Source organism: Lycium barbarum, chromosome 7 (assembly GCF_019175385.1).
Source record: "Lycium barbarum isolate Lr01 chromosome 7, ASM1917538v2, whole genome shotgun sequence".
Classification (NCBI taxonomy): Eukaryota; Viridiplantae; Streptophyta; class Magnoliopsida; order Solanales; family Solanaceae; genus Lycium; species Lycium barbarum.
This window is the reverse complement of record NC_083343.1, coordinates 1,279,765-1,293,558: the sequence shown is the minus strand read 5'-3', so window position 1 is coordinate 1,293,558 and position 13,794 is coordinate 1,279,765. Positions and strand designations below refer to the sequence as shown.

Sequence of the window (13,794 nt, the reverse complement as noted above, 5' to 3'; positions counted from 1 at the left end):
TGAATTTCCGAAAAGACGCCTGTCGGAAATTCCCTTTTTATTAACTTGAACTTGCTCCAAGGCTCCCCTTCTAGCACTTACCGGCCAAATTTTCAGAAAAAATATTTTTCGCAAAGAATAAACTTGTGTCATAGCAAACATACTAAATTAATCTAAATATTGCATTATAAGAAGTTAAAAGAAAACGAAGAAAAACAGTTGGCAGTGTGGAAATATTCTGCCGTGCTTGACCCAAGTCAACTGCTGTCCATTTGCATAAGTAAATTTGTAAATGACACCACAATTGCCAACGCAAATAACTCAATAAATTTCATGGTCCTGCTGATGAAGGCAATGCTTCTAAAACAAAATATTTCACTCACAAAATGAACAGCTGCATCATTCTTTACTTAGTACTACCATTTTTCATACTTATCAGCTTTTCTCTAAGATGCAACGCGCTACAGGGTGACATCGATTGCTTGAAATCGATTAAAGATTCATTGGAAGACCCTTTAGGTTACTTGAATTCTACATGGAATTTCGATAATGATCAGATAGAAGGTTTCATATGCAATTTTACAGGAATACAATGCTGGCATATTGATGAGAACATAGTTGTTAGCATTAGTCTTCCAGACATGGGACTAAAGGGTAAGTTTCCACGAGGCCTTCAAAATTGCTCTTCTTTAACTTCTCTTGATCTTTCAAGCAACAAGCTACATGGATCCATCCCTTCGAATATATCAAAAATAATCGGTTTTATTGTAAATCTTGATCTCTCGAGCAACCAATTATCAGGCGAGATCCCAGTCGACATTGCAAATTGCTCTTTTCTTAATAACCTCAAATTGGACAACAATAGACTAGAAGGTCCGATCCCACCTGAAATTGGCCTATTCGGTCGACTTAAGACTTTTAATATTACCAACAACATGTTGACAGGGCCAGTGCCAAATTTTATTAATGCCACTATTCCAGCTGAAAGTTATGCAAATAATCCAGGACTTTGTGGTATTCCTCTGCCAAGATGTCGTAGACCAAGTTATGCAACATGGAACCGTCGTGCTCTCTTTATTAGTGGTTTTGTGACGGGTTGGTCGCTTTTTACTTTACTTGGTATATATCTTTTTTTCTTCCGTTTACTTTGTGTGAAAAAGATGCTTCTATTGATCAAGAAGAGAACAAAGGTAATGGTGATTGATGGAAGTGAATGGCCTGGAGGAGAAGAAGTAAACAACGACCCGAAGGCAAACATTTTCCCAACTTTCAACCGTCTTTTTCCTTCTTTTAACTACACCCCGAAAATAAAGTAGTCCGTATGTTTCAGTTTATGTGACAGTATGTCCTTCTTATAGTTTGTTTGGCCAAGCTTATTTTTCTCCACAAGTACTTATTTTTTCAAAAAATGTTTATTTTTAAAAAAGTGAGGCGTTTGGCCAAGCTTTTGGGATAAAATAAGTGAAGAGTAGCAGAAACAATTTTTCAAAAGCTAAAAAAAATAGTTTTTCCCTAAAAGCACTTTTGAGAAAAATACACTTATAGCCTGTTTGGCCAAGCTTATTTTTCTCCAAAAGTACCTTTTTTTTTCCTTCAAAAAGTGCTTATTTAAGAAAAAAGTGAGGTGTTTAACAAGCTTTTAAGAGAAAATAAGTATTTTTGGAAAGTAATAGAAACAGTTTTTCAAAAGCTAAAAAAAATATATTTTTTCTAGAATTACTTTTGAGAAAAATACACTTATAGCCTGTTTGGCCAAGCTTATTTTTCTCCAAAAGTACTTTTTTTTTCTTTTCAAAAAGTGCTTATTTAAAAAAAGTTAGGTGTTTGACAAGCTTTTGGGACAAAATAAATACTTTTGGGGAGTAGCTGAAGCTAAAAAAAATGTGGCTTTTCCTCGGAAACACTTTTTTGAAAAGCACTTTTGAGAAAAATACAGTTAAAAATATTTTTTAAAAGTTTGGTCAAACGCTAATTGCTGCTCAAAAGTACTTTTTAAATTAATTGTCAAACACAAATTACTTCTCACAAAAAGTACTTTTCAAAATAAGTTGATTTTAGAAGCTTGGTCAAACACTAACTGTTGCTCTAAAGTACTTTTTAAATTAATTGGCCAAACACAAATTACTTCTCACAAAAGGTACTTTTTTTAAAAAGCACTTTTTTAAAAAAATACTTTTCAAAATAAGCTGATTTTAGAAGCTTGGTCAAACGCTAATTGTCGCTCGAAAATACTTTTTAAATTAATTGGCCAAACACAAACTGCTTCTCACAAAAAGTACTTTTTTAAAAAGTACTTTTCAAAAAAAGTATTTTTCAAAATAAGCTGATTTTAGAAGTTTGACCAAACAAGCTATTAGTTCGTTCAAAAAAGAATGACAGACGATAGCTTTCTAATTTTGAAATAATTTAACTTAAACTTCTCATTTATTATACTCTTAGTGACAAGCTATTATAGCCACACAAGTGTTATGCCACGTTTAAGACCATAAGTTCTAAAAATCTTACTATGTCACATAAATTGGGACAAAGGTAAATCAAAACTGTGGTTGTAGAGGAGAAAAATAATGTGCTAATTGTAGATATGTTCTTTTCCTCAGATTTTAAAGCTGGAGAAGATTGTTACAAGAGCGACTTCGAATTTCAGCCAAGACAATGAAATGGGGAATGGAATGCTGGGAAAAGTGTACAAAGCACTAGTCCCAAATGGATGGACAGTTGCCATAAAGAGGCTCCAAAGTTCCGAGAATTTGGAGGAAGAGTTTGTTTCCGAGATTACAACGCTAGGTAGTCTGAGGCATCCGAATTTAGTCCCTCTAATCGGCTTTTGTTCTGAGAGGGACGAGCGACTTCTTGTTTACAAGTACATGCCTAATGGAAACTTACATGAGTGGTTGCACTCAACCGACGACAAGGCAAGACTCTTGGATTTTCCTTTAAGGGTTAAAATTGTTTTTGGCGTTGCGAAAGCCTTGGCTTGGCTTCATGCGGGTGGAAAATTCCATGTTGTACATGGTAGCATAAGCACACAATGCATCTTGCTCGATGAAAATTTCGATCCCAAGTTATCCAATTTTTGGGAGGCAACATTTGCAAAAACAAATGACATAGATTTGAACTTGAGTCTACTGCCAATAGTCGAGTCTTTAGACTTTACAACATACAAGAAAGATGTCTATCGATTCGGGGTTGTGCTTCTCGAGCTTTTAACAAGGAAAGAATCTTATGAATTGAGTTGTTCGACTCTTAATTTTTCCAGCAGCTCTTTTGCTAGTCCTCTAGATGTGGATAAACTACTGTTAGCTCAAGGATATGATGCTATGGTAATGCAGCTGCTTGAACTTGCAAGTAACTGCATGAAATTCATTCCTGATCAAAGGCCAACAATGCAACAAGTGTATCAGACTGTTGCTGCGATTGCTCGAGTGGATGACCAAATAGGGGACCCTGAAATACAGTTGCATGAGGACTAGAAGCGAGAACGAGCCACCATCATTCAAACCCTTGTATTTGTGTTAAAAATTATTTAATATGTATAAATAATCTATCCAGAACTGGCTAGGCGAAAAGGATTGTGGTCCAGACTTGTTAACTAAAAATCCTGGCTCCGCCGCTGGCTAGAAGCTACTACTTTAGAATCCTACTTTCTATGGTTTATTCTTCCTTTAGCAAGAGGTGTATGTATTCCTAAATTGATGTTTTCTATAATGCAATATTTGATGAACCTAGCTATAATATTTAGCACAACACATGAATTAGAAAATAGCATCATAGCAAAGTGAAACTGAATAACAAGAAACGATAAGGACACCTGTCATAGTCAACCAGCTTCCACAACACTTATATAATTTGTTAAGAATAAAAAAGTAATGAATAAGATAATTGGAGATAGTGAAAAGGATAAAAAAAACATATAGCAACAGACAAAAGGTATATGTCAAATATCCTCTGAAGCAAATATAGAAGCTATAATTAGATTGCAGAGCAATAACAAATTTTTTATGGTTTCACATCCAGTGTCCGATATTCATATTGGGGCTTCGATTAATCTAGATTCACGCTAGGAAGTTCCACATTTGGGGGTAAAGCGCTCCCAAATAAATTCGGCTCTGAGATGTAGAGCAGAATGACATGATAACCGCGAATGCAATTGCAAGCTTAAGTTGATTTAATATAAAATGTAGCCACTAGTATCATTGCTTCAAATTAGCAACCAAAAAAATCAAAAGCTATAGCAAATGCTTCTTTGCTACTAGTAGTTGATTGATCTGAAATTTTTTCTCTCTAACTTCTCTCTATAGACAATGCTCTCATTAGATTTGTGCGGATACCACTAGAAGGACCTCGGGGGATCATTGTCGAAACTTGCAAAGTAGGACGACCCGCGAACTTGTTTAATCATTGGGGGAGTGACACATTTGGGCACTCCCCCCCCCCCCCCCCCCCCCCCAAACCACTGCATCTCGCTCGTATCCTCAGTCCCTTACCGCGATACTCCACCAGATCTCCAAACCACAATAGATATCTCAATTCTCAACTAAACCGCGAGCGCAAGGGCCAATGGTAACAATGTCCAATCCAACCAATTCCCAATTTCCCACATCCAAGGAAAACCCGACACCTCAACAAAACACACATTCTTTAAAAAAAAAAAAAAATTGAGTGTATTTATACTGCTAAGATTTGCCCTGAATTTCTTACCTTATTTGGATTCTACCATAATTATTTTTTATTTCTAAAAGGTTTTCTTGATAGCAAAGGTTTCCTTGGTGAAAAAAGATCTTTTCCATATTTGAATAATTCTTTCATAGAGTAAAAGTTTTGGACTTCTATAAATTGAGGATCTGTCGTCTCTCTCACACAATAAACACAGTAGCATCTGTAGTACTCTCTATAGGAGTCTTGTTTAGGAAATGATTTTTCTCTCAATAATTTTTATGCTTTCTTTTTATTTTAGTTTTATTATGTAGGTCAATTAACCAAATAATATCAAAGTATTATGCATCTTAGATTCAAGAATGGTAGATAAATAACTTTCTCTAGCTTGACATTGAGCAAGTCTATTTTCAAGCAACAAGTCGTAGTCCTTGAAGTTTGATTTTTCAAATACATCGCGATGGTAAACAGTGAAAGTATAAGATGGCATCGGAGGATCCGGAAGCTTAGTTGGATCAAGTGACATAAATCATTTTCTAGCGCATAATATAAGTGGAGTTGAGAGGGGATAGAGATTTTGCATTGTCCAACAAAGTAAGTAGAATTGAGAAAATAATTGACATCAAAAGATGAAAATGGATGAAGTTTTCCATTGGTACAGCACTTTAGTATAAGAAGGTATTTTTCTAATTGCTTAAATTGGTTATGAATATGTAGTGATTTAAATTTCTTGTTACCTATTCAAATTTTATGGGAAAACAGGAAGAAACACAAAGTTAAATATGCAGATCTGATTCTCTTGATTCTTTTTGTCAAATGAATATGAAAGAAAGACATTCCTAAACAGAGAATTAATAAATCTCATGGAACCTATGCTATTTAGGAACTTTATTTATGTAGGTTTGCTATTCACATTGTATTAATTAAGCTTCCTATTTTATTTATGTAGGTTTGCTATTCACATAGTATTTATTAAGCTTTCTATTTTATTTATGTGGGTTTGCTATTCACATTGTATTAATTAAGCTTCCTATTTTATTTATGTAGGTTTGCTATTCACATAGTATTTATTAAGCTTCCTATTTCATTTATGTAGATTTTCTATTCACATTGTTATGTAGGAACCTATGAATAACTGTTGGTGCATCTGGCACACACCCTATTTTAGTTATAAAAGTGTGCCAAGTGACACTCCACGTGGTCAATTTTGTCCATCTAATCTAATTAGGACGTTTATTAGTAATTTTTATGTCACGGCCCAATTTCATATCGAGTCGTGATTGACACTCGGTGCCTTAACTTGACCAAGCGACCATCTTGGTTTTTCTTCCCTTCTTAAATATAGAACATTATGTACTCCAATGCAATTCTAAAAGGTAACTTAGAAAATCGTATATTAAAAGCATTGAATATTTCTAAATCCATTCTTAGAAAATCGTATATTAAAAGCATTGAATAATTCTAAATCCATTCTTTCTTTCTTTCCTGAAATTCGCATATTTTATGCCAACATAAATCTTGTTATATGAAAAACTTAATGCAAAGATGAAAATCATAATCGAACTGACACTGTTTATGAAGCCTCTAAAAAAAATTGACAGATTATACCGGACAAAGACTATAAGTTCCTACATAGATACAATGTGAACAGCAAACCAACATAAATAAAATAGGAAGCTTAATAAATAAAATGTGAATAGTAAACCTACATAAATAAAATAGGAAGCTTAATTAGTACAATGTGAATAGCAAAGCTACATAAATAAAGTTCCTAAATAGCATAGATTCCACGAGACATTTATTAATGCTCTGTTTAGGAACGTCCTTCTTTCAAAATTATGTATTTTCTTTCATTGAAGAAAAAAAATCAAGAGAATCTGACCTCCATATTTAATTCAGTGTTTCTTCCTATTTTGGCATAAAATTTGAATAGGTTAAATAAATCTGAGAGTGGACGTATATGCATAACCAATTGAAGCAATTAGCAAATACCTTCTTGTTCTAAAGTGCTATACCAATGGAAAATCTCTTCCATTTTCACCTTTTTGTCAATTATTTTCTCAATTCTACTTATTGTGTTGGGCAACGCAAAATCTCTATCCCCTACCAACTCCACTTATATTATGCAAGCTAAAATATTTATGTCTCTTGATCCAACTAAGCATCCAGATACACCGATGTCATGCTATACTTTTACTGTTTACCATCGCGATGTATTTGAAAAGTCAAACTTCAAGGACTACGACTCGTCGCTTGAAACTAGACTTCCTGCATGCCATGCTAGAGCGATTTATTTAGATTCGGTTCTTGAATTCCAAAATGGTGCAGAAGTAGGTGAGATGCGTGAACTCGTCCCAAAATCAACAGATAGACACTTCATAAATGGTGAGTATGTTGCATCTTTTTTGATAGGCACTCAAATGATAAAAAAAAATTACTTGATAATAGACACCGGAAGCGATTTACTTTGGTGGCCATTAAGTGCTATAATCAAGATCAACTTCTATATAATTCTACCACGTCCAAAACATTTCAAAGAGTTGTAAACTCGAGTTATATAGAGGTTGATCTTAATTGTAGCACTTATTAGCCTCACATGGTCCACATTGCCACCAAAATAAATCACTTCCAGTGTCTATTAGCAAGTACTTTTTAATCATTTGGGTGACTAACAACAATGATACAACATACTCACCATTTACTAAGTGTGTATCCGTTGATTTTGGGACCAGTTCGCGCATCTCTCCTCCTTGTGCATTTTGGGATTCAAAAGCATAAGCTAAATAATATGCTCTAGCGTGACATCAAGCGAATCTACTTTCAAGAAACAAGTCATAGTCCTTGAAGTTTGACTTTTCAAATACATCGCGATGGTAAATAGTAAAAGTATAGGATGGCATCGGAGGATCGGGAATCTTAGTTGGATCTAGAGACATAAATCTTTTTCGAGCTTGTATAATGTAAGTTGAGTTAAAGGGGTGATAAAGAATTTGGACTGCCCAACACAACAAGTGGAATTGAGAAAATAATTGAGGTCAAAAGATGAAAATGGAGGAAGTTTTTCATTGGTATAGCACTTTAGTACAAGAGAATTGGTTATGAATATGTTGTGACTTAAATTTCTTGTTACCTATTCAAATTTTATGGCAAAATAGGAAGAAACACAAAGTTAAATATAGAGATCTGATTGTCTTGATTTTTTTGTCAAATGAAAATTTATTTTGCAAGAAAGACATTCCTAAACAGAGTATTATTAATAAATCTCATGTGATGTTTGCAATTTAGGAAATTTATTTATGTAGCTTTGTTATTCACAATTTATTAATTAAGAATCCAATGACTAGGAAACACTTGCTTATCAATACTGGGTTCAAATTATTAAATTTACATCTCATGAACTGTAGCTTTTCTAAAAGACTGTTAGGGGAAAAGCTTCTAAAAAAGACAAATGTCATTATATTTTTCATATCCCGAGTAAAAAAATCTATGGGATTGTTAGCCCACATAGGGTACAAGGACTATCGACTTCGCTTTCAACTTATAATAGAATGGTCTCCTCTTCCTTCATTTCGTAAGCTTGCTAGCTTACGGACTGAACCATCACCATCTGCTTGCTTGGTCACTTTCTTGATAAGGCGCTTAAAAGGATTCTGGATTATATATATTTTGGTAACTAAAAGAGTGACACACCTTAAATCGATCTAGATGATAACAAGGCCTTTCTTCCTCGTGAAGAAGGAGTAGAGACCTAGCTTTCATTTGTCTATTAAAATGTAATGCAATACCTTTTGTCCTTGAGCATCGACTGCGTATAGCAGGAAAGAGTTTGACTATCTAGTTACATATCACATAAGATAGGTACTCTCGATATTGTCTTGTGAATTATCAGTAATTGTTTGATTGGTGAAAAAGTTCTACGGGGATTTGTGATACTAGGATTAAATAATGACGAGATAATTTAGTGATACACATTTGGGCGTTTGGTTGGTGAGCGAGCTAGACGAATATTATAATGTCGAGAATAAACTACATGGCCTAAACGAAAAGTGATTGCTCGAATCGATGACCAAACAAGGGACCCTGAAATACAGTTGTATGTGGACTAGCAAGGGTGGAGCCACGGTTATAAGTACGAGTATGGCAGAGCCAGTATATTTTTGCGCAAACCCTGTATTTGTGCTAAAACATCATTTCATATGTATAAATAATCTAATCAGAACCCAATAAGCAAAAAGGACTGTGCTCCAGAATCCATAAACTAAAAATCCTAGCCTATGTAGAAGCAGCAACTTTCAATCCTGCTTTTCTATGGTTTCGGACCTTTAGCAAGAAGTGTATATCTTCCTACTAAAATGTGGTCGGCTTTATGGATCCTCATTATAACAAAAGGCTCCGTTTTGGTTTTGTAATATTTCAATACTCCAAGTTTTGATACTTAATATTCAATTATCTTGAAGAAGCAGGAAAAAGCATATTAACTCCTGATTTCCATGTATTAAGAGGCCATTAATTAAAGAAGAAGCATAATATTCAGATTGCAGAACACATAATCAATCACATTCGTCTAAGTCAAAGGACAAAGTATTTGCTGAAGTATCAAAGGTTAATCCTACACCTTGGAGTTGATGTACGCCTAATATTGAGAAGTCCTGTCTCCATCCAATAAAAGCCAAACAGTAGAGAACCTGAATTTTCACGGCGACTCGTTCTTGTGCTAGAGCCAACTTGTTCCTCATGTTTACACTGCCAAAATACAATCAGGATTCGCGTAGCAAGTGTCAAAAGGAAAGACTGGATTTTCAACCAGAGGAACATTTCGTGCTTCACTTCTAAATGTGTCGCGAAATATGATGTAAAAATCATGAGTAAAATAGGTAAGAGTTGCTCCTGTATCCACCATAATTCCACCACTCATATCTGGCTTAAAATTCCACCACGAGGGGCTCACTGAAACTTCCTTATTATGAATAAAAACTTTATAAAGATTGACAAAATAAACCGATGGGTGCACATAATTACTTTGGTAATAATTTTGCGAAGTGTGCTCTTCTTGGCCACTTGCTTGTATGGAAACTCAACACAGATCTCTCTCCTGAATCAAAACTCGGTAGACACACGTTCGCCCCAAATTGCGATGGTAAAGAGTATCCACCTAATACATCACGTCCAAGGCCAACTTTCCCGGAAGAGTCATGCATGAGAAAACCGACTTGATATTTTCTACATCCAAACGTGACGCTAACTAGTACTTTTTGGTCTAAAACAAAAGTAATTACTTCATCTGCTATAAACCTCTTGTTGCTGATCCATCCCTGTATACCATATAATATCTACACTCAGCACTTTGTAGATTACAGTTATAGGTTGGGTCCCCAGTCTTGCATCTTGAAACATCTTGATTGCAATCAACTTTTAGTAGAATCATATAGAGGTTGAGTTTGAACATAGCACTTATTGGCCTCACATGGTCCACATTGCCACCAAACTAAATCACTTCCTGTGTCTATTAGCAAGTAATTTTTTATCATTTGGGTGCCTATCAAAAAAGATGCAACATACTCACCATCTATCTATTGTGTATCTGTTGATTTTGGGACCGGTTCGCTCATCTCACCTCCTTGTGCATTTTGAGATCCAAGAACCGAAGCTAAATAATTTGCTGTAACATGACATCAAGCGAGTCTATTTTCAAGCAACGAGTCGTAGTCCTTGAATTTTGATTTTTCAAATATGTCGCGATGATAAATAGAAAAAGTATAGGATGACATCGGAGGATCAGGAAGCTTAGTTGGATCAAGAGACATAAATCTCTTTCTAGCTTCCATAATATAAGTGGAGTTGAGGGGGGATAGAGAATTTGCATTGCCAAACACAACAAGTGGAATTGAGAAAATAATTGACATCAAAAGGTGAAAATGGAGGAAATTGTCCATTGGTATAGCACTTTAGTATATGAAGGTATTTTGCTAATTGCTTCAATTGGCTCTGAATATATAGTGATTTAAATTTATTGTAACTTAATTAAATTCTAAATCAAAATGGGAAGAAACACAAAGTTAAATATGGAGATCTGATTCTCTTGATCTTTTTTTGTCAAATGAAAGAAAGTCAATCCTAAATAGAGCATCAGTAATCTATGCTATTTAGGAACTTCATTTATGTAGCTTTGCTATTCACATTGTACTAATTAAGCATCCTTATCAATAATGTGTTCAAATTACTAAATTTACATCTCTTGAACTGTATTTTTTTAATGACTTTAGGGGAAGAGCTTCGGAAAAGGACGAATGTGTCATTATATGTTTTTATATCTTAGAGAGAAAAATCACGCAATTGTTATCCCATAGAGGGATCGTTTGATTGGTGAAAATTTTTGACCGAGATTGTAAATTTAGAATTATACTATAGAATTAAATAATGACTTTATTAAAGAACTTTGAGAGGAATGCTTTGGAGAAGGTCGTTTTTGTCATTTTGGTGTTTCATTCGGAGATTAGAAATCTCATGATTGTTGTCTCACATCGAGTGTGACATAACAATAATATTACAGCTAGGATGTAAATAATTGCGAGATTTCTAATTCCATAATAAAAAAAATTAAATCAAGCGTGGGTAAAATAATCTTATATCTTATTTCGAGATTTATCCTTATCAGATAAGCTTAAATAACCTTATAAAGGGTGATGTAAAATAATTCCATAAGAATGACATCAAAAAGGCCATCATTGGGGCACACGATGCAATAGATTCGATTATCATAGCAAAGCCCAAAATGGTGAGCTTGTCTCCTTTCACTTTCTCGTACTCGAAGGAATGATGACCTGAGAGTACGTGCCAGACGAAACAACATGGCTCCATGTCACGCCCCGAACCCTGGCCTGGACGTAACACGGCACTCGGTGCCTGACTACATGTGACCGAGCGAACCACATGACTTGCTGAACTAACATGATTTCATATTATAAGCGGAATATGACGTGAATGCATAATGAGCCTTTGTAAAACATAATAAGTCATAATACATAATAAAGTACTTGTTAAACATGAGTGTGCCAAAATGGCTATATGACTCCAAATGTCTATCATGACATAACTGACTTGTCTAGTCTATGAAACCTCTATTATGAGTCTGACTGGAAATCATAATTACTGGGACAAGGCCCCCAGCATACCTTTATATGCAAAATTACATAGAGAATACAATGCTTAAAACCCCGAATGAAATGGGGCTCACCAATAAGCTGGTACGGGCAAGTCTTAATGATCAGAAGCGTCGTCCTGTAAATTCGTACCTGCATCGTGAAATACAGGCCCCCGGGCAGTAAAAGGGGACGTCAGCACATTGAATGTACTGGTATGTAAAGCAACCGGAAGAACAACATGGGACATAGAATAACATGATAAGAACTGAAAACTGAAAATTGGGACATGAACTTGAGCATGAGCATGAGTACATAACATGGAATTGAAACTGAAACTGAGTACTGAAACTGAACATAAAACATGAGTACTGTAAGCATGAGATAATCTGATATGATCTGTAATAATCTGTAATACCGATATAAACCACCACGGGGAGAAGCGTGGAGTCTGATCTCTGCCCGATCAGCTAAGCCATCTCGTACCTTGCCAGGGCACAAGACATGAACATAACATGAATGGATCCAAATCCCTCAATGGGGAACATATGAAGGAATCGTCCTACTGGGCGGAGCGATTCTTATCCTACGTTGGCATACGTAGTTTCAGGCTATCTGAGCCTTCTCGGTATTATTACAACTCCCGAATATGAAAATAATATAGTTGGCTAAGAAGCCCATGACTTTCGTGAATTAACTTGTACTTGTCTTGAAATCATGATTTTCACGAAAGGACTTGTAAACATATTTTCATGAAATAACTTGTAAACTTGATCATGAGAAAGACCATAATGCATAATCATTTGTTTGTAGTTGACTTGAAAACATGTTTATAACTTGCAAAATAACTCATGCAGTTTCATATGAACATAATGAGAACACATGAGAAAGAATTCAGGATTCATGGATTAAGCTAGGATTCCTAATGTCCAAAATGGAAAGTTAGGAACACAATCACGAACAAGTATACGGAATTCATGTACATACATACATAATTACGGGCTACCAATATGTTGGGTTTAATGCCCTAGGATTTGTACTTCATAGATATTACTAAACGAATCATGGGGAAGAACATAGAAGTTCCCACATGTGGATGGAAGTTCTACATACCTTAACCTTCCGCTCTTGAGCGTATCACAATGTCCTTCACCCCCTTCAACTTCAATCTATAGCATACAAGTCATAGGGATTCTATATTAGCAACAATATCCATGTTTTGTTCATCTAAGCATTTTATCAAACACTTAGTGGGCATGAAGCTCTATAACCTTCATTAATGGTGTTTTCTTCATCAAATCCCCATTCTTTTACTTCTAGTCATTTCTACAATCCCATTTAGATGCAATTAACATCATTCTTCATAATCCATATGAATACAACAATCCCAAATCAACACTCCAACAATTCTAACATAGTTCATATAATTATCTTCAACAAACTCAACTATCATTCTCCCAAGAATTCATAAATTCACAACTACAAGTGATTAGGGAGTAGAAATATTACCTTTTGGGTAGTCACCACGAAATCAACACTCCCGAGTCCGATCTTTAGCTTAAAATGACGACCACAACTTGTACTACAAATTATCCTTCACGAGCTTTAGGATTTGGGGCCTTAAATTGGTTGATTTCCTCCTTCTTCTCTCTAGATTCCCTTCTCTCTCACTTCCTCTCTCTAAAATTCTGAATTTTGGAGAAAAAGTGGGCTGCTAGGGTTTGTTTTTCTTTATATACCAAGGGTAAAATGGGTTGACCCAACTTGCAAACAGGTCGGGACTGTTCTGTCTTAAAACGTTCATACCTCCCAATCCCGACGTCGCCTGTGAACCCACAACCTATGGTTGGAAAGATATTTCAATAATCTACAACTTTCATTCTTTGAGTTTTCCCAAATTCTCAACTTACGATGGGGTTATGGCCTCCCGAAGTCAGTTGACCCGAATCTCAACTGCGGACCAAAACACGCCCACGTTACGGTACCGTAACACAGGGTACGGACCGTAACGTCTCGTCGTATC

At 35.3% G+C, this 13,794-nt stretch overlaps 1 protein-coding gene across 1 annotated transcript; it reads left to right on the top strand.

Moving 5' to 3' along the window:
* Positions 1-352: 352 nt before the first annotated feature.
* Positions 353-3,691, top strand: LOC132602035 (probably inactive leucine-rich repeat receptor-like protein kinase At5g48380). Its single transcript, XM_060315061.1, has 2 exons — positions 353-1,229; positions 2,577-3,691. Exons 1-2 carry the CDS (start codon positions 366-368, stop codon positions 3,447-3,449), a joined length of 1,737 nt encoding a protein of 578 aa, XP_060171044.1. The 5' UTR covers positions 353-365; the 3' UTR covers positions 3,450-3,691.
* The last annotated feature ends 10,103 nt before the right edge of the window (positions 3,692-13,794 follow it).

What these genes read in the sequence shown, in the direction of transcription:
- LOC132602035 (XM_060315061.1), top strand. Translation starts at nt 366, where the DNA reads ATGAACAGCTGCATCATTCTTTACTTAGTACTACCATTTTTCATACTT. An exon ending in AAGTAAACAACGACCCGAAG is followed by an intron (nt 1,230 to 2,576) that starts GCAAACATTTTC and finishes TCTTTTCCTCAG; the next exon opens with ATTTTAAAGCTGGAGAAGAT.